The following is a 26,518-nucleotide window of genomic DNA, read 5'->3' on the forward strand; positions in this document are numbered from 1 at the left end:
GTCTTCTCCAACACCACAGCTCAAAAGCATCAATTCTTTGGCACTCAGCTTTCTTCACAGTCCAACTCTCACATCCATACATGACCACTGGAAAAACCATAGCCTTGGCTAGACAGACCTTTGTTGGCAAAGCAGTGTCTCTGCTTTTCCATATGCTATCTATGTTGGTCATAACGTTCCTTCCAAGGAGTAAGCGTCTTTCAATTTCATGGCTGTAGTCATCATCTGCAGTGATTTTGGAGCCCAAAAAATAAAGTCTGACACTGTTTCCACTGTTTCCCCATCTATTTCTAGTTCTATATTAAAGTCTAAATTATGTAATAGGATTTGTAATGACCCCCATTTCAGAAAATATTTCATAGATTTCTTATGTAACCTGCAGGTTCAAATGCAGACCATCCAACTCAAGCTTGAAAACATCCGAAGTATTTTTGAGAACCAACAGGCCGGTTTCAGAAACCTGACAGATAAACATGTGAGGCCGATTCCATTTGTAGTACCTGCTTCTGACAATTTGGTCAGATCTAGAGCACCATTTTTTTCACCTACACAAGGTAGAGTATCTTAGATTTCCCTTTCTCTCTCTTTTCTTCTTGCTGTTGTTTACTTTGTTACTTTTAATGTAAATACTGAACTCATTTTTCAATCCTAAGAAATAGGAATTGTTTTTTTAAGCATCCTTGATCATGTGCAAATTGTATTGCAGAAGGCAGGAGTCATGATAGAGATTATTATATAATAATTAAACATAGTAGTAATATAGTATAGTACAGGATGATGAAAATCTGGGCTGAATTTCCCAATTTTGCAGTGAATATGAACTTTATACTAGCATCAAACTCACAAACAATTCACCCCTTTCTTCAGCAGGTGCAAGGAAGCATATGAAAATAGTATATACATACATACATTTACCACTTATAGGGATAAACTGTTATTTGGTTCTTATAGGCTTCTAATAAGTGAATGACTTAGATAATCAAATAGATTGCCTTTTCTAAACAGGTATAGGTAAATCAAATAATTTTGCTAGTAATTAACTGTTAGAGAGTTTATTTACTTGTAAATGAACGTTAAATGTTTAAAATCTTTGTAGATGATTTTAAACATGTAATATTTATTTCTATTTTCTAAGTTCTGTGGGATAAAATAATTATGCTTTCTGTGGTGTTGAGCTACTCTGGAAATAAGATGACTATTGCCCCCAAGGTTTTCCTTCAGCTGCCTCTAGGGCCCCTTAGGGGAAAGTAGTTTGGTCTTTGGGGCCTTAAGTTAATTAAGTTTGTGAAGGTGGGCCTAAATTCCATCTCTTTGATCTGAGAGAATCAGAGACTTTATTAATATATGGGAACTGCTTTGAAAATCAGAGAAAGCCTGAGCCAGGCATAATGAATGTAAAAGTCCAGCTCAGCTCCAGCAGAGATCAGATTAAAACCAAATGATGAAAGCAGGTAACTAGGCTAAGATGATAAAAGTCATATAGTTAGTGGTTATTAAATGTAAAAATATACTCACAAATAAAACTATAAGCATTGCCATAAATGAATAATACTAAGAAGATACTAGGAAAAAAGAATAAGAAGAACAAAAACCAATAGGGGATCAAAACCAACAGCTGTGAGAATAAAAATAGAATAGGTTGATATCCCTAAGCAGAAGACAGAGCTCAGTTGTATTTCTGGCTCCATTCATGGGGTGTGTGACCGGGGACAGTTCACTTAACCTCTTTTGTTGATTTTGCCTTGTTTTGTTTATCTATAAATTAGGAATAATAATGCCTATTGATTTCAAAGTGAAATACCTACTGAAGACAAAGTTAAAAAATTGTAGGATATTTAAAAATACTCAATAAACTAGACTATTCCTTCCCTCTGATGAAGGCCTCTTGCTTTATGGTTCTCTAAAAGCTCAACTCCTCTGAAGGGTTGAGGAACAGAGCTCTGAAAAGACTGCCCAAGACCCGTTCAAGGCTTTAGTCACTAAAAGTACATTTTGTTTTGTGTTGTTTCATTTTTTTTTCTTTCTGATATTCTTATTTAATGGCATTACACTTTCTTTCTGCAGTGGGAGTTGGATATTCTTTCTTTCAAGCATGTAAACTTTTTTCAAAAGGTACCCATCTTTATTACTTTTCGTCAGTACATTTTCTGAGTTTGTGTACATGTGAAAAATCAGTTTGGCACCTAAAACCAGCAGCAGTTCCTTCTCACATTCTGCTTAAGGTTAACTTTCTCATTTTTTTCATAATAAGCATCCATTAGTCTCTCAGTATTAAACTTATATTGGAAAATGACTATATAAAAAGTGGATTATGCTCTTTTATCAGATGACCACTTGAAAGATAAAAACAAGGAAAACAATTGGCTTTTAACTTAAATATGTTAAAATAAATTTGCTTTCATTTTAGAGACTGTGTCACCTACAGTAAGCCTATTTGTTGGGAGTAGCTTGAATTTGCCTAAGGTATTTATGAGGAAGATGGGAGCTTACTGAATAAATGACATGATTATATCAGTTATCCATCATGGTTCCTAAATTAAATCAGAGCATCATTTATGCTACAAACACTGTTCATTTTACCTACTTGGTCTGTGAGTAATGGAAATTATAACAATCAGGTCCAAATAATACTTCAAGACTTTTAATTGCTAAGTCAAATATATAAGATTTGGTAAGAAAAAAAAAAGAGATTTGGTCAAATCAACACAGAAGTGTTAATTTTTTTTTAATAAAATAAGTCAACCATACTAAACCAAAAAAAAAAGTCAAACTGTTTTTGTTGTTGTTGTTGTTGTTTATCTTTATTAATTTGCATCAGGTAGAATCTTGTATCTAGCACCGTGTCTGGCACCTAGAAAGATGTAATAAATATTTTGCTAAATTAATATTTCATATAGAGGGAAGTTATGGAAGAACATTGTGTGTGAGAGATAAAATGGTTTGAGCTCCTAAACCTGTAGCTCTAGTCTAGATCTTTCTCCTAAACTTCAGAGTCTGTATTGACAATTTGCCTCCTTGAATTTCCTATTGGCAGCTCAGTCTCAGCATACCCCAAAAGGATGCCATTTTTTCTGCTCCTCTTTCTCACTCACCCCACCTCTAATCAGTCCAAAAATCCACTTCTTCTAATCTGCCCTGCTAGCCCTCACTGCCACCTCCCTAATCCAAGCTAACACCCATCTGTTGCCTTGACAACTGTAGCAGTATCCTTGTTTCCCACTTTCCCTTCTTAAATGCCCCTAGTTGTCTTGCCCTTTGGACTTTACACCTAGTGTTCTCTTCTCTTCCTTAAGGTAAGTTCTTCCTTCCTGCCTCTCCTCCTCTCCTGCACCCCAGTTTGGTCAGGTGTTATACTATGGGATAACAAGCCCCTCTTCATATCTTCCTAACTTTAGCATAATTGCCTGTTTTCTGTTTCTTTTACTAGAATGTAAGCTCAGTTCTGGAGAAGGCAATGGCAACCCATTCCAGTGTTCTTGCCTGGAGAATCCCAGGGACAGCAGAGCCTGGTGGGCTGCCATCTATGAGGTCGCACAGAGTTGGACACAACTGAAGCGATTTAGCAGCAGCAGCAGCATAGTCACATTATTAAAAGAATGAAGACATCTATTGGGTTGGCCAAAAAGGTCAGTTCAGGTGTAGAAACACCTGAACAAACTTTTTGGCCAACCCAATACCTTGCTTTTCGAAAAAGATACACTTCTCATAAATTTTGTATGTGTTCCTTTTTCATCTCTTAATGTATTTGCAAAGAATTAATTAGTAAAAGCTAGTTTATAAAGCTCCATAAGTTTGCTTTATAAGTAAATTTGGATCTCTGGATATCAAGTTTCTTTAAAGTGATAGACATCAATATTTATTGAGAAACTAATTTTATATGGTAATTGCCACTAAGTCTAATTTATATTTATCCATTTACATATATATTATATAAAGGTAAAAATTCCTGTATAGAATATATTTTAAGCAAATGGAGAGAAGGATAAAGTTTAGAGAACTCATTAATAGCAAAGTCTTTCCCTGAGTGGGCCTTGCAGTGGCTCCCAGTAGAGGCAGAAAGGACAAGAAATCTGTTCCTTCCATGGTGAGAAGTGATGCACACAGCCCATGTGGGGAGAGTTCTTTTCAGCAGCCCTGAGACTTAGGAACTTAAATGGCCTAGTCTTTGACTGGACCATGTCCTGGGCTCTGGAGGAGCATCTGGACTTCTTGCTTGGTAATACAGGGGCTCAGCCTTTGTAAATGAAACAGAAAGATTAAACAGAAATAAAAAGAAAGATTATACAGGAAGAACAGAAAGATGGAAGCTTGGAATTTTGATAAAGTTGTGTTTTTTTTTTTGTTTTATTTGGTTTTGTTTTAGCATTTTAATGTACTTCAGAAATGTTGTTTTATATAGAGTGGTTAGAAACATGAATTCTGACAGTAGATTATACAGATTTGTGTACCACTTCTGCTTCTTGGACATCTTATGCTTAACCTATAAAATGGGGAAGTAGTACTTATCTTCAGGGGTCAATTTGAGAGGTGAAAAAGCAAGTGCACATATAGGGCTTAGAATAGTGTCCAGCATATAGTAAGTGCCAAATAAATGTCAGATGCTCTAATTATTAGTTAAATTGAGATTTTATTCTGAAACTCTTTTTGATTCAGTTAATCAGTGAGCTACAATCTGATTAAATGCTTATGTATTGGAATGATCACTAAATCTGAAAATAATCATGGGTACTAACACCTAGCTTCATACTTGCTGAGCAATCCAGTGAATGTTCAGTGAATGAGAGAATGGGTGAATACATGGCAAAATCATGCTCTATGAGAAGTTGAAATTATGTAGATAAGTCTAACCAATCATCTGTTATATATAGTGTAATTTTAAAATACTAATATAAACATGTTGGCACATTAATCTCTCTCTTTTTAATATACATGCACATATTTTTATGAAAGTATTGATTTTAATTCTTGTTTGAAATTCTTCTCTCATATTTTTCTATCAGGGAAGAAGACTTGGAGACAAAATCAGAGCAACACAGAAGTAAATATCATTAATTAATTCAAAATTGGCTTTATTGCTATAGTTGCAGAGCGGGATGGGGCTAAAACCGTATTTTTCATTCACTGAACCAATATTGTGCATTTGAAAACCTATTATATCTAGAAGAAAAAGCTGCTGCTGTGTTGTGTCTAATTACAGTACTGGCCTAGCCCCAGTTGTATGAGCAGTTCCTCAAGTCTTGGCTCCAGTTCAGAATAAATGCTATAGAACATCTCATATAAGTTCTAGTTTCTCTTTCCTGCCTGCACCTCAATTGAGCTGAATAAGTGCTGCACCTTTTTACAAAAAGAAATTCCTTTCATAAGTGATTCCAGTCCTGCAAGTAGAAAGCATGGACAAAGGACAGGTTCTAATGGACCATCTGCTAGGCTCAAAAACCACACCTATTCTTTTCTTGGGAGATTCAAGTTTCCTTCTGAGTTATTCATGACAATCTGGTATCTGCAGAGAGTAGCCGCCTCATAACTGCAGCATCTTACGTTTTCTTTGTATGTTCTTGATGGTAAATAAGGCCAAGACTGTATCTCCCAGAGGCAGGATAGCATGTGATACAGATTGTGTGGCTAGAATGCCTGACTTCAGCCCAGCTCCATCACTTACTGGCTGCATAACCTTGTTTCCTTATCTATAAAATGGAGGTAATAAGAGAACACCCTCATTATGGAGTTAGTATAACTATGATAAAATAATCTAGTATTTATGAAGTACTTTGAGTATTGTGTGGTACATGGTAATGCTCTAAGTGTTTTATGTAGTTGTTAGCAGGCTAGCATATGACCCATACTGACACACCATGTCTGGTTATCATGTTCTACAGCCAGAGTTTCTGGTTTCACGAAGGAAACAGCCTGAATGCCAAATTCCTTAGTCTGCCATGTCTTTTGGTTCTGGTTTCAAGTCATGCCCGCCTTAGTAGCTATGTGGATTTATTCATTTGCATATCCCCAGGGTAAAAATAGAAGGCTGTGATTCTGTACATTTCCTTGGTGAGATACCTAACTAGTCAATCCAGTTCCCAAATGCACATATACTTCCAAGTCAAGTCAATTTGCACAATCCTTAGGCATTTAAAATTTGATGGTTCAAAACTTTTCAGCCTTGTATTTCAGAACCCTGTTAGGAGTGCATGGCACATACCTATCTGGGAAGTGCAGTATGCAGTATTTTCAGTCTTAATTATAGTAGTTAAAATGATAACACTTGGTACGTGGAGCATACAGAAATCAAAGTATACTTTTAAAGAGGGAATATGAGGGACTTCCCTGGTGGTCCAGAGGTTAAGACTGTGCTTCCAGTGCAGGGAGTGTGGGTTTGATCCCTGGTTGGGGATCTAGGATCCCACATGCCTCGCAGCCAAAAAAAAAACAAAACAAAAAAAAACCAAAGCATAAGATAGAAGCAATATTGTAACAAATTCAGGAAAGACCTTAAAAAATGGTCCACACACACACACACACACACACACACACACACACACACACACAAATCCAAAAAAAGAGGGAATGTAATAATGGTGGCTGACCATGGGTTTGGCAGTTTTATCACTTACTAGGTGACCTTGGCCCTTTGTGAAAGCTCTCTGAAACTAAGTTTTCCCCTTCCTGGACAGTCAACTTTTTTTTCCCCCCCTTTGGGTCCAGATCTTAGTTCCCATCCAGGAATGGAACCCATGCCCCCTGCAGTGGAAGTGCAGAGTCTTAACAGCTGACCCATCAGGGAAGTCCCAGGACAATCAACTTTTTAGGAATTAACCTCATTTCCTCAAAGTGCTATAGAAATGAAACATTACTTAATGTATAAAGTAAATTGTACTGAATATCTTAAATCTGTCCTCTTAGGCAACTAAAATAATTTTTAACTAGTATATATCAAAGTTATTTCTGAGGAAAATCATAATACTTTTTAGTTTATCTATATAGTTAGAACGTAGAAAGAAGAAAACTTAATTTGGGCTACATTTCCTTGAAGAACTATACCTACATAGATGCTAATTTCACTTTTCTTTTCATTTCAGACTGAAGCAGTGTATGATTGTCAAGAGAAGAGAAGTTCTGTTCAGTCCTCCAATTTGGACAATGACAATAGCTTGGATATTTTAAAGAAGTATCTTTTATTTATTAACATACACCCATATACACATCTCCCAGTAGGAGGCTCTGATTGAGTGTTCAAAGCAAATGCACTTAGAATTTTGAGTTCCCAGAATACGGTTCTGCTAGGTTGGATCAAATGTGTACTACAGAAGGTTTCAGAAGTTCTGGCCAACCTATACTCTCTTTATGTGACTTGAAAATTAACTAGATCTTTTCAGATTCATAGTCTCCTCTTTTATGAAAGAGGTGAGAGTGAATGGGTCAATGTTTCAAAAACTACAGAAGATTATATAGGTATACAATGTGATTTTATAGATACTAATAAAAATCATTTCATTCACTTTTATATTATTACGTTAACATTCCACAGATATGAATAGTCACCTTTTAAATTTTATATCACAGAGTTTTGAGTAAGTAACATGGATGGAGGAGCTTGGTGGGCTGCAGTCCATGGGGTCGCTAAGAGTCGGACACGACTGGGCGACTTCACTTTCACTTTTCACTTTCATGCATTGGAGAAGGAAATGGCAACCCACTCCAGTGTTCTTGCCTGGAGAATCCCAGGGACGGGGGAGCCTAGTGGGCTGCCGTCTATGGGGTCGCACAGAGTCGGACACGACTGAAGCGACTTAGCAGCAGCAGCAGCAACCGGTAGTTTGGAGCAAGTAACAAGTAATTTAAAACATAGTTATATGCAAAGATTGTTAGATGTTAGTTAAATTTATAAAAGTGTAAAAATTAAATTAAAAAGAGGCCAAGGATAAAAGTTAAATTAGGGACTTCCCTGGTGGTCCAGAAGTTAAGAGTCTAAGCTTCCACTGCAGCAGGTATGGCTTCAATCCCTAGTCAGGGAATGAAGATCCTGCATGCTGTGTGGTGCTGCCAAAACATTAAACAAAAAAAAAAAAAAAAAAGAAAAGAAAAGAAAAAGAAGTTACATTAAATGGATAACATTGGGGAGTGAAGAAATAAATTTTAAATACAATGTCAATTGGAAATCACATTGGAAGGAAAATGTATTTTATTTTATTTTAAAGAGATAGTAAACAAAGTTACTGCAGAAAGTTAAGTATGATCTATATTTGGGAAAACCAGTATTATAAATTCATATCATGTCTTGGAAAACTTCAGAACATTACCAAGGAAAAAGGAAAAATTGTGTCTAAAATGCTTATATGATTTTTTTCTGACAGAGAGAGAGGGAGAACAATAGCACAGAAATTGTGCTGTCTAAGAAAGTATTCCCTAGGTTTTTAGGAATAGATTTTGTGAGTTTTTAGTAAATGATTCTTAAGCTTAGTGAGTTGGAAATAAAATTAGGTTTTTTTTCCTCATTTAAAAATGACTCCTGAGCCCCATTCCTCTTTTTTTTAAAAAAATACATTTTAAAGAGTCTTGTGGGTAGTACTTATTCTAGAAACCATAGAATTAATTTTATATTTTGATGAGAGGGAGAGGGTGGGATGATTTGGGAGAATGGCATTGAAACATGTATACTATCATGTAAGAAACAAATCGCCAGTCTATGTCCAATGCAGGATACAGGAGGCTTGGGGCTGGTCCACGGGGATGACCCAGAGAGATGTTATGGGGAAGGAGGTGGGAGGGGGTTCATGTTTGGGAACGCATGTACACCCATGGTGGATTCATGTCAATGTATGGCAAAACCAATACAGTATTGTAAAGTAAAATAAAGTAAAAATAAAAAATTAAAAAACAAAACAAAACAAAACAAAACCATGGGTAGTTCCTCTGCAGTGCTAATTTTCATTTTAGATAATTTATCATGATAATAAATGAAATGTTGCAATACAATTCTAAAGCCATAAAATAACTGACAAATACGGTCCTTTCATTTTAGCCACGTCCTAAATGAGCTGATACAGACCGAGAGGGCATATGTTAGGGAACTGTTTACTGTTTTGTTGGTAAGTGACTCAGATTGTATTTTCCTGTCTTTTTAAAAAAATTAATATGATTATTTTAATTGCAGGCTAATTACTTTACAATATTGTAGTGATTTTTGCCATACATTGACATGAATCAGCCATGGGTGTACATGTATTCCCCATCCTGAACCCCCTCCCACCTCCCTCCCCATCCCATCCCTCTGGGTTATCCCAGTGCACCAGCCCTGAGCACCCTGTCTCATGCATCGAACCTGGACTGGCGATCTGTTTCACACGTGATAATATACATGCTTCAGTGACATTCCCTCAAATCATCCCACCCTCGCCTTCTCCCACAGAGTCCAAAAGACTGTTCTTTACATCTGTGTCTCTTTTGCTGTCTCGCATATAGTGTCATCGTTAACATCTTTCTAAATTTCATATATATGCGTTAACATACTGTATTGGTGTTTTTCTTTCTGACTTACTTCACTCTGTATAATAGGCTCCAATTTCATCTACCTCATTAGAACTGATTCAAATGCATTCTTTCTCTGAAATTCATTAGGAAGTGCAAACTTCCCTTTTTGTCTCCTTCCTTGATTGTTTGTTAAATGTGTTCATTCAGGTTCTCCCTCTGCAGTGAGGATTGTGGCTTCAGAATTCATTACAGGCTGTTCTGTTAGGAATACAGTGGATTGTTATAATTATTCCCAGGGTGCTATTTAGAGATCATGATACAAAGCCCCAAGTATGGGAGAAAAGCATTCACTTGTTACAAATGTCACATTAGTAATAATAATTTGGTCTGGCAAAACTCAAACACTTATTCCATGTTTAAGGAGAAGTTAATGACCTGTAATATCATCTTTCATACCTGGTTTCTATTTTCTTTCCTGTTAGCTACCTGAAGGCCAAAAAGTTGTCCCTTTCTTCTACCCATTGAGTAGAAAACCTGAATTTCCTTGTCCTGCTATTTAAAATAATAATAGTGGATAACTTGGGGGAACTAGAAGATATGAATAATAAAATTACAAACAACTTTACCCTCTAATCCCATATTCATTCTGCTCTACTTGTATCTTTGGTGGCCCAATCGAATGTTTATGTGACTATTTTTTAAATGAATAAATGCATTTATTTTGGGTAGGGCTATAGAGCGGAGATGGACAATCCAGAGATGTTTGTTCTTATGCCACCTCTCCTGAGAAGTAAAAGGGATGTTCTCTTTGGAAACATGGCAGAAATATACGAATTCCATAACAAGTATGTAATTGCTGAATTGAATTTTCTTTTTTGTGATTATTATTTAAACGGTTGTTGACCAATGTAGCATATTTCACATAAAATCGTATTTTTTTTTCTTTGAAATTTTTACAGCATTTTCATGAGCAGTCTGGAAAATTGTGTTGATGCTCCAGAAAGAGTGGGACCTTGTTTCCTGGAAAGGGTTAGTTCAATGATTATATAAATATATAGGCCACCAACATAGCATGTCATTTTCTAGATTTGGAGACAAGGTAGGCATTATTTTTGATATCCTTTTATTTTTGCTGGCGACACATCACTCCAGCAAGTACTTAATGCTAAATCAAGTTTTGTTACAGGAATGGGGTACTGGAGCATGCAAATGACTATTGTATTCTGTAGCATCAAATGCTACAGTGGCTCAGCTTGTGGCCTCTGACCCCTGGGTCATCCCAAGAGTCAGGGACCATCCTGACTGTGAAGATGCAAGAGTTGGAATCATCTTGGCACACCATTCTTGGCTTGGTTAATTTCTAGCCTGAGAGATGCCCTGATAGTCCCCTCTAGTATATGTGAAGTCTTCAAATCAAATATAGTCTGGCTTTCAGACACCAAATCATCTATCACAGGAACTTTGCAAAACAGGGAGCTGTGTGTTCTTTTTATTCTACAATATCTTTCAAGGAGGCTCATGTCTCTGTGTCCCACGGGTGTGCTTAGTATAATTGACTTCCCAGGCGCTGTAATCACACTCTCCTCCATTAGAGTTTTCTCTCACAATGTTCTCTGCTTATCTAGTTCCTCTACTTCCTGAAAGATCAGTTTTGTTTTGACTTGAAAGTCAGTTTGATAGAGGTGATCACTGAAAGCGTCCAAGGAGATATCTTATCTCAGGAAGTGTTTATGGAGTGAGAAGATAGTAAGGATAGGCAGAACCTTTCCCACCAGGCTCCCCCGTCCCTGGGATTCTCCAGGCAAGAACACTGGAGTGGGTTGCCATTTCCTTCTCCAATGAACATATCCTAATATTTAAAGGCATTTAAACCATGGTCACCTGATACAAAGAGCTGACTCATTTGAAAAGACCCTGATGCTGGGAAAGATTGAAGGTGGGAGGAGAAGAGGACGACAGAGGATGAGATGGTTGGATGGCATCACCAACTCAATGGACATGAGTTTGAGTGAACTCCGGGAGTTGGTGATGGACAGGGAGGCCTCGTGTGCTGCAGTTAATGGGGTTTCAAAGAGTCAGACACGACTGAGCGACTGAACTGAACTGAACTGAAACCATGGCCAGATTCTTCCCTAATTCTTCCCTAATACCTTAAGCAACAGCAGCTCCTCTTGCCTTTGAACTTATATGGTACTTAATGTCTCTGCTACTCGTTGGGAATTTTACATGTACTACGCATGTTTATACATGAATTTCATGAATTATTTCTCCAACTAGATGGAAAACTGATTGAGGCAGGGTCCATATCCTGTATATTTTTGTATCTCTAGTAAGGTCAGCAGAGTTCTTGGCAACCAGTAGTTTAATAAATGCCTATTGATCTGTTCATTCATTCAGCAGTCATCAACTATTCAGTACCTAGTTTGAGCCAAGCACTGAACTAGGCAATGTGGAATACCAAAACTATTCACATAGGAAAAGAGGGATTCCACTATGTACAGTGTCAGTTGTGCTGTATTAAAGTTGCACGAAGGGTCTTATAGGAGCCAAGAAGAAGTGCATCTGATATTGACTGGAGGTATAAATGATGGCTGTATAGAAGAGATGACTCGTGAGATGAGTGTTAATGACTGAGTAGTAGGTAGCCCATTAGATGAGGGTCAAATGAACAGGGAGAGAGAAGAGGGTGAGCAGATACTGCACAGGGTTCTGGTACAATGATGATGGTCCAATGAGGACCCAAGGACCTTGGGAGTTACTATAAGTTCATTCACTAGGGAATGGAGTAACTGAGAGCAAAGATAGAGTGTATCTCTTGGTACCCGGTTAGCTGGTAGTAATCAAAAAAGTAGTCTGTTTTCATGGTTCATTCAGAGAAGGCTTTTTTCCCTCTAACTCTCAAACTTGGTAAGTGGAAGTTATGAAATTGCTTGGATAATTATGTGTCCCTCTCCCCAGTTTGCTGGGCATGCTGGTCATGGAATATAAAGAAGGCTTCTGACCTGGCCCTTTAAGCCACATTCCCTGTGATGCTTGGCCACACTCACTCTTGCTCAGCCTTTCTTGATAAGAAAAGGACACATTCAAAAATCGCTAATACATTTGCATTTTCTTTTTATCACAGAAAGATGATTTTCAAATGTATGCGAAGTATTGTCAGAATAAGCCCAGGTCAGAGGCAATTTGGAAGAAGTATTCAGAATGTGCCTTTTTCCAGGTATAGTAATTGTTCAAGTATTGGATAAAGTCTCTGTGGAAGATACTGGGATATTTCTTATTTATAAATTCATTTTCTGCTTTCAGTAAGTTATATATATATATATATGTGTGTGTGTGTGTGTGTGTGTGTGTGTGTCTGTGTGTCTGTGTGTGTCTGTGTGTGTGTATGTTAGTTGCTCAGTCATGTCTGACTCTGTGCAACCTTATAGACTGTAGCCCAGCAGACTCCTCTGTTCATGGGATTCTCCCGGCAAGAATACTGGAGTGGGTAGCCATTCCCTTCTCTAGGGGATCTTCCTGACCAAGGGATCAAACCTGGATCTCCTGCATTGCAGGCAGATTCTTTACCATCTGAGGAAGCCTTTTGTGTATATATATGTGCGGTTTGACCCTCCCCAAAATACACATGTATGTATACCAACATATTTGCCACTCCCTAGGGGCAACTACTTTCTGCTTTTTTAGATTTTTTTTTCATTATTTACCTCCATATCTCCAAATATCACACTTATATTGCTGCTTCCCATGATAGAAAATGAGAATTTAGCTTTCTTTCATTGTTCTTGCCTCCCTGCAGAATTTCTGTTGTCTTCACTTTGGTTATGGCCTAATAATATTCCATAGTATGGATATTCCACATTTTATTTACCCATTCATCACCTGATAGACATTTGAGTTGTCTCTACCTTTTGTGTGGGCTTCCCTTGTGGCTCAGCTGGTAAAGAAGCCACCTGCAATGCAGGAGACCTGGGTTCGATCCCTGGGTTAGGAAGATCTCCTGGAGAAGGGAAAGGCTACCCACTCCAGTATTCTGGCCTGGAGAATTCCTTGTAATGCATAGTCCATGGGGTCACAAAGAGTCGAACATGACTGAGCAACTTTCACTTCACGTCACCTTTTGTGTATAAGCTTTTGTGTGAACATTATTTTCTTTTCTCTTTTCCATTAACTTGGGTATAAAATTGCTAGGTCAATTGTGTTTAACTTTTTGAAGAACCGTTAGATTGTTTTCCAAAGTTGCTGCACCATTTTATATTCCTATGAGAGTGAATGAGGGACCTAATTGCCCCACATCCCCACTAACACTTGTTTGTATCTAATTACTTCTTAAACAAGCATTTATTTTTTTTTATGTTCTTATATTTGTATTTGTATTTTTTATTGTTTTTACTATAAATTTATTTATTTTAATTAGAGGCTAATCACTTTAGAATATTGTAGTGGTTTTGCCATACACTGACATGAATCTGCCACAGGTATACATGTGTTCCCTATCCTGAAATCCCTTCCCACGCCCCTCCCCATCCTATCTCTCTGGGTCATCCCAGTGCACCAGCCCCAAACACCCTGTATCATGCATTGAACCTGGACTGGCAATCTATTTCACATATGATAATATACACGTTTCAATGTCATTCTCCCAAATCATCCCACCCTCGCCCTCTCCCACAGAGTCCAAAAGACTGTTCTATACATCTGTGTCTCTTTTGCTATCTCGCATATAGTGTCCTCGTTACCATCTTTCTAAATTCCATATATATGTGTTAGTATACTGTATTGGTGTTTTTCTTTTTGGCTTACTTCACTCTGTATAATAGGCTCCAGTTTCATCCACCTCATTAGAACTGATTCAAATGCATTCTTTTTAATGGCTGAGTAATATTCCATTGTGTATATGTAGCACAGCTTTCTTATCCATTCATCTGCTGATGGACATCTAGGTTGCTTCCATGTTCTGGCTATTATAAACTGTGCTGCGATGAACATTGGGGTACATGTGTCTCTTTCAATTCTGGTTTCCTCGGTGTGTATGCCCAGCAGTGGGATTGCTGGGTCATATGGCAGTTCTATTTCCAGTTTTTTAAGGAATCTCCACACTGTTCTCCATAGTGGCTGTACTAGTTTGCATTCTCACCAACAGTGTAAGAGGGTTCCGTTTTCTGCACACCCTCTCCAGCATTTATTGCTTGTAGACTTTTGGATAGCAGCCATTCTGACTGGCATGAAATGGTACCTCATTGTGGATTTGATTTGCATTTCTCTGATAATGAGTGATGTTGAGCATCTTTTCCTGTGATTGTTAGCCATTTGTATGTCTTCTTTGAAGAAATGTCTCTTTAGTTCTTTGGCCCAATTTTTGATTGGGTCGTTTATTTTCTGGAATTGAGCTGTAGGAGTTGCTTGTATATTCCATTGGCTCTTTTGCTATTATTTTCTCCCGTTCTGAAGGCTGTCTTTTCACCTTGCTTATAGTTTCCTTTGTTGTGCAGAAGCTTTTAATTTTAATTAGGTCTCATTTGTTTATTTTTACTTTTATTTCCAATATTCTGGGAGGTGGGTCATAGTGGATCCTGCTGTGGTTTATGTCGGAGAGAGTTTTGCCTATGTTTTCCTTTAGGAGTGTTATAGTTTCTGGTATAATGTTTAGGTCTTTAATCCATTTTGAGTTTATTTTTGTGTATGGTGTTAGAATGTGTTCTAGTTTCATCCTTTTATAAGTGGTTCTCCAGGTTTCCCAACACCAGTTGTTAGAGAGATTGTCTTTTCTCGAGACATTGTATATTCTTGCCTCCTTTGTCAAAGATAAGGTGTCCATAGGTGTGTGGATTTATCTCTGGGCTTTCTATTTTGTTCCATTGATCTATATTTCTGTCTTTGTGCCAGTACCATACTATCTTGATGACTGTGGCTTTGTACTATAGCCTGAAGTCAGGCAGGTTGATTCCTCCAGTTCCATTCTTCTTTCTCAAGATTGCTTTGGCTATTCGAGATTTTTTTGTATTTGCATACAAATTGTGAAATTATTTGTTCTAGTTCTGTGAAAAATACCATTAGTAGCTTGATAGGGATTGCATTGAATCTATAGATTGCTTTGGGTCATATACTCATTTTCACTATATTGATTCTTTGAATCCATGAACATGGTATATTTCTCCATCTATTTGTGTTCTCTTTGACTTCTTTCACCAGTGTTTTATAGTTTTCTATATATAGGTGTTTTGTTTCTTTAGGTAGATATATTCCTAAGTATTTTATTCTTTTCATTGCAGTGGTGAATGGAATTGTTTCCTTAATTTCTCTTTCTGTTTTCTTATTGTTAGTGTATAGGAATGCAAGGAATTTCTGTGTGTTAATTTTATATTCTGCAACTTGACTATATTCATTGATTAGCTCTAGTAATTTTGTGGTGGAGCCTTTAGGGTTTTCTATTAGAGGATCATGCCATCTGCAAACAGTGAGAGTTTACTTCTTCTGTTCCAATTTGGATTCCTTTTATTTCTTTTTCTGCTCTGATTGCTGTGGCCAAAACTTCCAAAACTATGTTGAATAGTGGTGAGCCTCCTGCTCTGGTTTTCAGTCTTATTCTTACAGTAGCCTCAAGAGTTCTCCATCTATACAGCACTGTTGATAAAACATCTAGGTTAATAATGAAAAGTTTCTCCACAATGAGGGACACCTGGAGAGGTACACAGAGTTACATGGAGAAGAGAAGAAGAAAGAGGGAAATAGAGATGACCAGGAGGAGAAGAGAGGGAATCAAAAGGGGCGAGAGCAAGCTAAGCAGTAATCACTTCTCTATGTGCTGTCTCCAGTCTGGAACCCTCAGAGATGTTCACGGAGTTATACAGAGAAGAGAAGAGGGAGGAAGGAGACAGAGGTGGCCAGGAGAATAAAAGGGGGAATCAAAAGGAGAAAGACCTATCTAGCCAGTGTTCAGTTCCCTAAGTGTTCTCCACAGCCTGGAACACACAAAGAGATTCACAGAGTTAGGTAGAGAAGAGAAAGGGGAAGGAGAAATTAGAGGCAACCTGGTTGAGAAAAAGGATAGTTAAAAGGGGGAGAGAGCAATCAAGCCAGTAATCTCAGTCCCAAGTAAAAATGGGTACTGAAGACTGGGTTCTTAAAGGTACAAAAATGATAACAAATACCAAAAAGGAAAGATTAAAAATCAGAGTAGAGGTTATAATCTCAAAAATACAATATTAAAAAAAAACACCAAAAAACAAAATCACAAACATTTTAAAATATATATAAGAAGTTTGCTTCCCTGGTGGCACAGACGGTAAAGCGTCTGCCTGCAGTGCTGGAGACCTGGGTTCAATCCCTGGGTTGGGAACATCCCCTGGAGAAGGAAATCACAACCCATTCCAGTGGGTTTGTCTGAAAAATTCCATGGACTGAGGAGCTTGGTAGGCTACAGTCCTTGGGGTCACAAAAAAGTCTGACACGACTGAGCGACTTCACTTCACTTTGCTTTAAAAATAGGGTCTTTTTTTGCAAAGTAATAGTTGGTTATAAAAATGAAAATTAAAGGAGTAATAGAAGACGTTAAAGTAAAAAAAATTTTTTTAATTTTTTTTTTTTCCTTTACAATATTGTATTGGTTTTGCCGTACATCAAAGATGAATCCGGCATGAGTGTACACGTGTTCCCAATCCTGAAACCCCTCCCCCCTCCCTCCCCATACCATCTCTCTGGGTCATCCCAGTGCACCAGCCCCAAGAAAATTATAATAATAAAAATATATCTAGGACTTTCTCTGGTGGTGTTGTGGACAGTGTGGGATCAGTACATTTTCTGATAGTTCCTTGATCTGGGTTATACTCTAAAGATGTATAGACCCCTCCTTATGTAGTCATTGCTAACTACAGGGTTTTAATCTATTGCATCTGTCACTTCCAAAGTGGTTCCCTGTTTATTTTAGCTTCTTCTGTTTGCTGGTCTTTTCAGTGTCTAATTTCCACCCAGACACAAGGGGGCGGTGGTGGTCACTTTTTTAGGCTCACTTGTTCAGTCGTGCTGTGAGGAGGGAGGAACACTGCAAACAAATATCACTGGAATGTGTGGGGAGTGCTCACAGTGTTTCAGCAGCACTGGGTTAGCCCCCACTCACAGCATGTGGGCTTTCCCAGTCTACACTTCTCAGGCTTTAGGTTGCTCTGCCAGGAACTGTCTGACATGGGCCCTGGGTTGCATGCACTTCCCACGTCTAAGCTGCTCAGGTTCAGGTTCTTGGGTACTCCACAAAGGTACAGACTCGGTTGGGCCTGCGTTCTGTGCCCTTCCCAGGTCCGAGCAGCTTAGGTGACCAGGTTTTTGCCGAGTGCAGTCACCCCCAGTTGGAGGGTGCATCTTATTGCCCTCCCTGTCCCTCCACTCAGTTTTCTGGGTGTATAATGGGTGTGCCTTCTCAGGTGTGCCATGTGTCTCTTCTGGGGAGCTGATCTCTGGCTGCGACCCTCCTGGTGGATGTCAATCGTCCAGAATCCCAAGAAGTCTTGGTTAGCAACAAAGCTTGCTTGCAGTTTGGTAGAGGATGCCTCTCCCAGGCCACGATTGCCCCCTTCCAGCTCTGGCTGCCCTCATCTGCCTGTCTCCGGCAGGGGATAGGCTGGTCCACAGCTGGCTAGCTGTGCTCAGTCCTTTGTTCTGTGAGTGGGCCTGGCAGTGTCTTAGGTTGGGGCTTTTCGTGGGATAGCTATGCCACAGTGTGGATTGCTATCTCAAATTAGTTCCCTCAGATTGCCCTCAGGGCATTCAGGCCCAGTCCTTACCCTAAGCAGTGCAGCCCGTGCCTCCCTGTCCAGCCCCTGCTTGCTAGTGGCAGATGCGAGCGTCTGGGCTGCTTCTGTGCTGGGAGTTGCTGTTAGCCATATAATCTGTGGGTTTTGATTATTTATTTATCTTTCCTCCCAGTTATGTTGCCCTCTGAGATTCCAAGACTCACCATAGACCCACCAGTGAGAGTGTTTCCTGGTGTTTGGAAACTTCTCTTTTTATAAAGATTCCCTTCCTGGGACGGATCTCCATCCCTACCTCTTTTGTCTCTCTTTTTATCTTTTATATTTTGTCCTACCTCCTTTCAAAGACAATGGGCTGCCTTTCTGGGTGCCTGATGTCCTCTGCCAGCATTCAGAAGTTGTTTTGTGGAATTTGCTCAGCGTTCAAATTTTTTTTTGGTGAATTTGTGTTGGAGAAAATGGTCTCCCCGTCCTATTCCTCTGCCATCTTAGGACTGCCCCTTAAACAAGCATTTAAAATTACTTCTTATACAACCATCTTTTTTTAAAACCCCACCTTAATCTCCAACTTTCAGAGGAGGAAGAGGAAGGCATTCTTGGAGGAGGTGGAAAGATGTTCTTGAACATAAATTGAGTTATTCCTTGGGTTTGCCCTTTTCCAGTTTCCAAATTTTGTAGATGTTTTCCCCTCTCTCAGCTTTTAACTTTAGGTTTTGCCTTGTAAAAGTGTTTCCATCATGTTAGTTGTATTTCATGAGTAAGAGGAGCCAAATACATGTATCAGTTCACCATTTTTAACCATAAATTGATAATTGAATTAGATGTTTTGAATTTTACCCATATATAGAGGAGGGTCCTGAATCTTATGTAGGTATATCCTCTCCCATTCCCTTTGTGTTCTGCACTTCCTATATGCACATTTCATCCTAAATAGCTTCATTTTGCCCTAAATATGGACTCTACAATGTTCCCAGGACCCAAAGTCATATCTTCTATATTTATAGTGGCAGCAAGCCAGTAATCAGATGAAATATAGCACTAGTTGATAAGGGCTATATTTTTCTTGTGACATTTAGGAAACTCTTCTCATACCCAGTCTGATTTATATTCACTGTAACCTATTTCTTTTCTGGGTCTTGTCCTGTGGAACTGAGCCTTTTGTTAGTTTTCTTGGATACTCTACAGAACTTTCTGGTCATGTTAACATAGGATCATTCATTGCTTTCTGACTTTTTAAGCATTCCACATGATTGTGAATTTATACATAATTTTTTTTTGTCTTTGAAATTTGGGGATTTTTTGTCTCTCCAATCCTTGAAATAATGTTCACTGTAGTTTTTCCAGATATACTACCTCTTAAAATTTCCATACCATATAGGACAACGATCTTTCTGGTAAATTTTCCTTGAGATGTAAGAAACATCCATGTATTGGGTCTAATCAGTGAACATTTGGCATTTTCATAGGCAAATGTCTTAATTTAAACTTATTAATAATTCTGTTTTAATGACAGGAATGTCAAAGAAAATTAAAACACAGACTTGGTCTAGATTCCTATTTACTGAAACCAGTGCAACGTATCACTAAATACCAGTTACTATTGAAGGTAATTACATGAAGCATTTCTTTCTTTCTTTACTTACTTTTTTGGGTCAGATGTAGCAAAACCATTAAAAAGGAAGCACTAGAAATAGGTAGGCTCCCTGACTGGGAGGGCTAGATATAGCAGTAGAATCTATGCTTTTAGCTGTTTAAGTGTCCATACAAGTTACACTGATATATGGACAAGATTGACTGCAGAACGTTTACTGTTGTTAAGTGGAACTAAACAATACTTCTTACAGTTTTGAGACTGTATTTCCTATGAGCCTTCTCAGTGAAAAATAAAGATAGCATATCCCTGAGTAATGTGAAAGGATTCCTAAAATGTCATGTTAGGTATAAATATAACATTGTTTTAAAATATCTTTTCACAATGTTCTATGGTGTAAACATGGTGAATAAAATTAATTGTTCTACATGGAGGACCAAAAAGATGTGTAATTGTTTTAAAAACGAATCTCTAGTGTATCCTAATAGCTATTGTTTGCCAGCCCCAGAAGTATTGAATGTTCTTTACTTTCTACTGTTTAGTCACTATTCCATTTCTTCCCCAGTTTTGACATTGTTATTAAATATAATATTAATGTGACAAATAGCATGTTAAAGAAATTACTCAAAAAAGTGCCATTATCTTTGGATTCCTCCTTGAAAGCATGTTAGCGAAAAATATATTCATTTTCTCCAGCTATTAATATCTGCCTAATATTAAGTTTAACTCTTGACTTCTAATTACAGGAGCTATTAAAATATAGCAAAGACTGTGTCGGATCTGTAGAATTAAAGGAGGCGCTTGACACAATGCTGGATTTACTGAAGTCAGTTAATGACTTAATGCATCAGACTGCAATAAATGGCTATATCGTAAGTAGATCTTCATGATTGTTGCAGTTTTACAGGGTAAACATGTTAACATCTCTTCCTCTCCTGGAACAACTGAGAAATAAGACGTAAGAAGCAGACAAATGAAGGATCTAAATGTCAGCATTATTACTTATGATGCTAAGTGGAAAATTGGCTTCAGATCAGCAGCCAGATGGATTTATGATATTCCCCTTGTCCCTAACAAGGCCTACCCCCAAGTGCAGACCTTGGGAGATCCCACGTGATGGGATGTTTGGGTCTATTCTAAGGAGACATATGGTCTCAGAAGTGCTCTTTGCCCAGGTCCAAGATAGAGAGATGGAAGAAAGAGATCAAATCTTTAGGAGTTAGCTCCACCCCGTGGGAAAACTTGGACTAGAAGAGCTCACTCACCAAGCAGGACTGAGGAAGCCATGTGGAGAGTTGGCCCAGCTGAAATACCTCCGCATGGAGACATGAAGCTGGGGAAAAGGAGATTTCTTCTATCTCTCAGTCCCACAGTCATTTTGTAACTGGCTGACACATGGCATGTTTTCATGTGAAAAGTTATGATGGTTGAAACTTTTAAAACTATAAATTATGCTTCAGGGTTTTAGTAGCTCAAGCTAAACACTGTAATGATGCTGTCAGAGATCTGAATGCCCTTCTGCCCTGTACTAATGAGCTGAGGTTTTCTGTTCCAGGGAAACTTAAATGAGCTGGGTAAGATGATAATGCAGGGTGCGTTCAGTGTTTGGATTGGACACAAGAAAGGTACTACAAAGATGAAGGATTTTGCTAGATTCAAACCAATGCAGCGGCACCTTTTCCTGTACGAAAAAGCCATCATATTTTGTAAAAGGCGTGTTGAAAGTGGAGAAGGTGGTGATCGATACCCATCATACAGTTTTAAGCACTGTTTGAAAGTAAGACCTTTTGAATTGTATAATGTAATAGTTTCTCCTGTATGCATATATTGTATTCATATTTGTGTACTATTTTAGTTCAGATGACTGGGTTTTATACTTTAGTCACACACATTTGTATATTTTTTTTCTAAACAAAATCTTTTGTTTTAAACTGAAGTATAATTAGCCTATAACATATTTGTTTCAGGTATATAGTGTAATGAGTCAGTATTTGTACATATTGTGAAATGATTGCCACAAATAACATCCATCACCACACAGTTAAAAACATTTTTTTCTTGTGATGACTTTTAAGATCTACTCTCTTAGCAAGTTTCAAATATGAAGTACAGTATTATTAATCATGGTCACCATAGTTACCATGCTATACATTACATCCCTGGGGTTTATTTAATTTACAACTGGAAGTTTGTACCCTTTGACCCCCTTCTCTACTCATTTCTCAAGCTCTCACCCATGAAAACTTAAGTAGGAGTCATATAGAGATGTCAGGTGAAGCAGAACTTGTCTGCCTGAAGTGAGAGCCAGAAAAGACAGAATGTAGTCTTCTCTTCCTCGCTCACTTCAGTCCCAGGCATTCCTCAAGGGGGCGCCCTAGTGTCCTGTCTGGTGCAGTTTGAAATTACAGGAAGAGACCCAGGCTCCCCCATTTGCCCTGTCTTACCAATGACACCAGGTGGAGTTCTTGGTCTTGGTAGCAAGGACTTTTTATCATACAGGAGAGTCAAAGAGGAAAGAGTTTTTTCCTTTTTTTTATCAGTGTAATTAAAAAATGGATGACCATTTTTTGTTGTTGTTTTTCTTGGCCTCGCCACTCAGCTTAGTTCCCCAACCAGGGATTGAATCTGTGCCCCCCTTGCACTGGAAGCACAGAGTCTTAACCACTGGACTACCAGATCACTTTTATGTCTAGCATATTCCCATCATATCCATCCTCCATCCCCTCTATTCCTGGGTGTTCCAAAGCCACCTATTGCTGAATCTTGCCCACACCTGTCCTGTCTGATCCTTAGAAATTGCTTTCTTCTCTCCCATAACCCAAACCACCATTCTGTCCTACAGTTAGTTTGGTATTCAAATGAGAGGAGTATTGTGTGAGGAAGTTACTGGCAATTCAGTGACATTCCCAGATGGTTTTGACATTTGAGAAGAGGAACTTCCAATCCACAGGAGTCTATAATTGGCAAATTTGATTTTTTTCACACCTAATTAATTTTATCTTTCAAGCTCTACATTGTAAAAGCAATATAGCATTTGTTAAAGAAAATTTGGGGACTTCCATGATGGTGCAGTGGTTAAGACTCTGAGCTCCCACTGGGAGGGGCATAGGTTCGATCCCTGGTCAAGGAAGATACTGCATGCTGTGCAGCATGACCAAAAAAAAGAAAAGAAAAGAAAATTTGGAAAATGGAGAAAATTATTACCCTCAACTTCCCAGCCACTATCATTTTGGTTATTTCTTATGAGCCTGTTGTTTCTTGGTTGTTAGCAAGTTGAGAATTGATGAGATATCCAGTAGTGGTAATAAAGAGGATGGGCCATATGTCCTGAGCAGGCATGAGGGCTTTGTGTCAGGAGGCCCCCTGAGAAGCAGGTCCTGCTTTTGATTCTTCCCAGATGCCAACAACCCTATGCTGTTCCTGTTGGGATTCCTAACCACAGTTAGGTCTCTGACCTTTTTCTATGGTCTACTTTCCCTGCTGAACCCACAGCAATGGCTCTTCAAAACTCTCACTGTTTTTATAACAAATGCCCTGTTGCTCTTTTTGATATTAGCCACCCATCTCCAAGCCCCTAAACTCTCCAAGGGTCTTTCATGTCTCTAATAAACTTTGGTTGAGAATCAGGAGTTTGTAATTGACATCAAACAGGGTTCAGGTTTCCTGCTATCTGTATATCTGTTCCCAGGGAACATACTTTATCTTCATAGACTAGTTGGACCCAAATCCATTTGATTCACTTTTTATTTGTAGAGTGACCTAGTTACTACCTAATGGACTATTTCTGGCTTGTATTGATTTTTCCTTTTTTTACTTTTTTTTCCTCTCTTTTTTTACTTTTAATTTATCACAAATTGGGCACACTAACAAAGTAGTTTAGTATTTCTAAAGTACATCAGAGTGAGGATGGATTGGTATGTGGTAACCAATTCGTGAGAATGCAAACAACAGTGGTTACCATGGAAACAGAGGGTGGGATAGATGCAAGAAACATTTCCATGGCAGGTAAACAGGCAGGCTTGTTGACTTACTAGATACAGAAAATAAATAATACCTGACATTGGAAGGAAAAAATCAGCCTGTTTTTTCTTTGATTCCACAGTAATGCCTAGTGTCCTTAATAAAAGACATTAGTCACTGATGCCTGCAAGGATTGAGACCAGTATTATCAGGAAAATGGTGATGTTGCTCACAGAGAAACATCGAAATTAAGCTATTTCTTATAAGCCTCACTATGCTTACTTCCTCTTGCTTACATGAGATTCTGGAATTAAATAATTGCTGGTAGGACTAGTCGGTATGTTTACTTAAGAGTTTGGATTCCTGGTTTCAGAATCTTCTCCTTGGTAGAGGATCAATGTGGAAGCACTTTCAAGGAACTATTGCCTTGACTTCATCATATCAAGCTGGAATTTCATGGCCTGACAGCTATATGATGACTGCGTGCTATATTTTAAGTTGACAGCTCCTGTGCAAAGGAAAGGCCCTAAAGTCACAGTTAGTCAAATGGAGACATTCGAGTTCTTCAGATTCCTCAGTTCATGCATTTATTATTTTCATCTATGTTTTTAAGTTTAACAAATATATGCATCATGCTATTTTGCTAGGAGCTGTTTAAATGTTATCACTGTTAATTCATTTAATCTACATAGCAACTTTATATGAAGTAGGAATTATTATCAACCCCATTTGAGGATAGGCAAGCCAAGTTCCAGAGAAGTGAATAATTCATCCAAGGGCATAGATTCACACCCAGGCAGATGGCCTCAAACTCCATGATCATAACCCCTGTGCCATGCTGGCAGGTCTTGTTCTTGCTTGTTTATTTCATTCCTTCATTCTTTTTTATCTCTATCCTCTGCACTTAATCTCCTCTCTATCCCTGTAGCAACCATTCTAATTTATTTGATGTACATCCTTCAGTTTGTGTGTTCTTTTTAAATACATACTAATGTTCTGTGCTCATTTAGTTTTTTAAAATATAAATTTATTTATTTTAATTAGAGGCTAGTTACTTTATTGTATTGGTTTTGCCATACATCAACATGAATCCGCCATGGGTGTACACGTGTTCCCCATTCTGAACCCCCCTCCCACCTCCCTCCCCGTACCATCCCTCTGGGTCATCCCAGTGCACCAGCTCCGAGCATACTGTATCATGTATCGAACCTGGACTGGCGATTCATTTCACATATGATATTATACATGTTTCAATGCCATTCTCCCAAATCATCCCACCCTTACCCCCTCCCACAGAGTCCAAAAGACTGTTCTACACATCTGTGTCTCTTTTGCTGTCTCACATACAGGGTTATCATTACCATCTTTCTAAATTCCATGTATATGCGTTAGTATACTGTATTGGTGTTTTTCTTTCTGGCTTACTTCACTCTGTATATAATAGGCTCCAGTTTCATCCACCTCATTAGGACTGATTCAAATGTATTCTTTTAAATGGCTGAGTAATACTCCATTGTGTATATGTAGCACAGCTTTCTTATCCATTCGTCTGCTGATGGACATCTAGGTTGCTTCTATGTCCTGGCTATTATAAACAGTGCTGCGATGAACATTGGGGTACACGTGTCTCTTTCAATTCTGGTTTCCTCAGTGTGTATGCCCAGCACTGGGATTGCTGGGTCGTATGACAGTTCTATTTCCAGTTTTCTGGAAAAAAGTTCTATTTCCTCATTTTCTTTCTTTTTTGATCCCAGAAACTGTTTTCAAGATACAGTTATGTTACCGTTTTATACCCAATACCTTGTTTGTAATTGTCTCATGGCAGTTCAGCCTTGCTGCATTTTTTGTTTTGTTAATATGAAGATAAATTTTTAAATAATACTAACTCAAGAGGTAACTATTATGTATCCCAGATACATATATAAAAGTCTTAAAATAGGTAGTTATTGGTTAAAATCCCAGAGTTCTTGACCCACTGGGAGACTTTAACAAGGTAGTTGACATCATTGTACTGCCCTGAAGACAGAAAATTAGTTCAAAAGTTGGGGCCCTGAGTACTTGATGCAGCAAGATGTCTTCAGATAAAATGCTTTGAAGTAAAGAAAATAAATTCACAGCTGTCAGAAATCATCAATGAAAATGTGAAAGATGAGGCAGAGATCACAGTTATGGTATAACTATAGAATCAGCTTTGTTCTTTTGTTTTATATATATATTATTTATTACATAGTATATCATATGACTGATAGTTAGAGCTTTAACTCTGCCTCAATTCTTAAAAACCTTTCAATAAAATCTTTATATTTTATTATTTGAGAAAATATGTACAATCCATGAATTACAAATAGATTGTATTACAGTGGATCATTTGTAGTGAATTGCTTAGAACTAAGAACAATATTGGAGAAGGAAATGTCAGCCCATTCCAGTATTCTTGCCTGGGAAATGCCATGGACAGAGGAACCTGGCATGCTACAGTCCATAGGGTCACAAAAGAGTTGGACACAACTTATCTACTAAACAACAACAGCAAGAACAATATAGTTTGATAGAGATAATTGTTAGATTTCCAGAGTAACTCAAAAGATTTATTTAATCTGTAATGCTGTGCTCTATGTAGGCAGTGAAAAATAGCAAAACTGTTGCTATTCAAATAAGGAAAAGCTAAGAAAGCAAACTCATACTTTAAAAAACTCATCTTGTTATCTAAGCCTTTAATTCATGCTATATAATCCTTCTATCAACTCTATGATATGGGTAC

The 26,518-nt window shown here is 38.1% G+C and overlaps 1 protein-coding gene across 6 annotated transcripts in view; it reads left to right on the plus strand.

Moving 5' to 3' along the window:
- Positions 1-26,518, plus strand: part of MCF2 (MCF.2 cell line derived transforming sequence) — a 121,997-nt gene that overhangs the window by 74,783 nt on the left and 20,696 nt on the right. For 4 of the 6 annotated variants that reach the window (XM_042241787.2, XM_042241789.2, XM_042241790.2 and 1 more), the window contains 11 exons: positions 383-554; positions 2,065-2,112; positions 5,001-5,038; positions 7,074-7,162; positions 9,017-9,083; positions 10,195-10,310; positions 10,425-10,494; positions 12,590-12,682; positions 19,720-19,812; positions 20,544-20,669; positions 21,353-21,574. In XM_042241787.2, coding sequence (XP_042097721.1) covers positions 383-554; positions 2,065-2,112; positions 5,001-5,038; positions 7,074-7,162; positions 9,017-9,083; positions 10,195-10,310; positions 10,425-10,494; positions 12,590-12,682; positions 19,720-19,812; positions 20,544-20,669; positions 21,353-21,574 — 1,134 coding nt within the window. The remainder of the gene's footprint in view (positions 1-382; positions 555-2,064; positions 2,113-5,000; positions 5,039-7,073; positions 7,163-9,016; positions 9,084-10,194; positions 10,311-10,424; positions 10,495-12,589; positions 12,683-19,719; positions 19,813-20,543; positions 20,670-21,352; positions 21,575-26,518) is intronic. The other 2 variants (XM_042241788.2, XM_042241791.2) reach the window with 1 other exon arrangement.

This window comes from Ovis aries, chromosome X, assembly GCF_016772045.2.
Source record: "Ovis aries strain OAR_USU_Benz2616 breed Rambouillet chromosome X, ARS-UI_Ramb_v3.0, whole genome shotgun sequence".
NCBI lineage: Eukaryota > Metazoa > Chordata > Mammalia > Artiodactyla > Bovidae > Ovis > Ovis aries.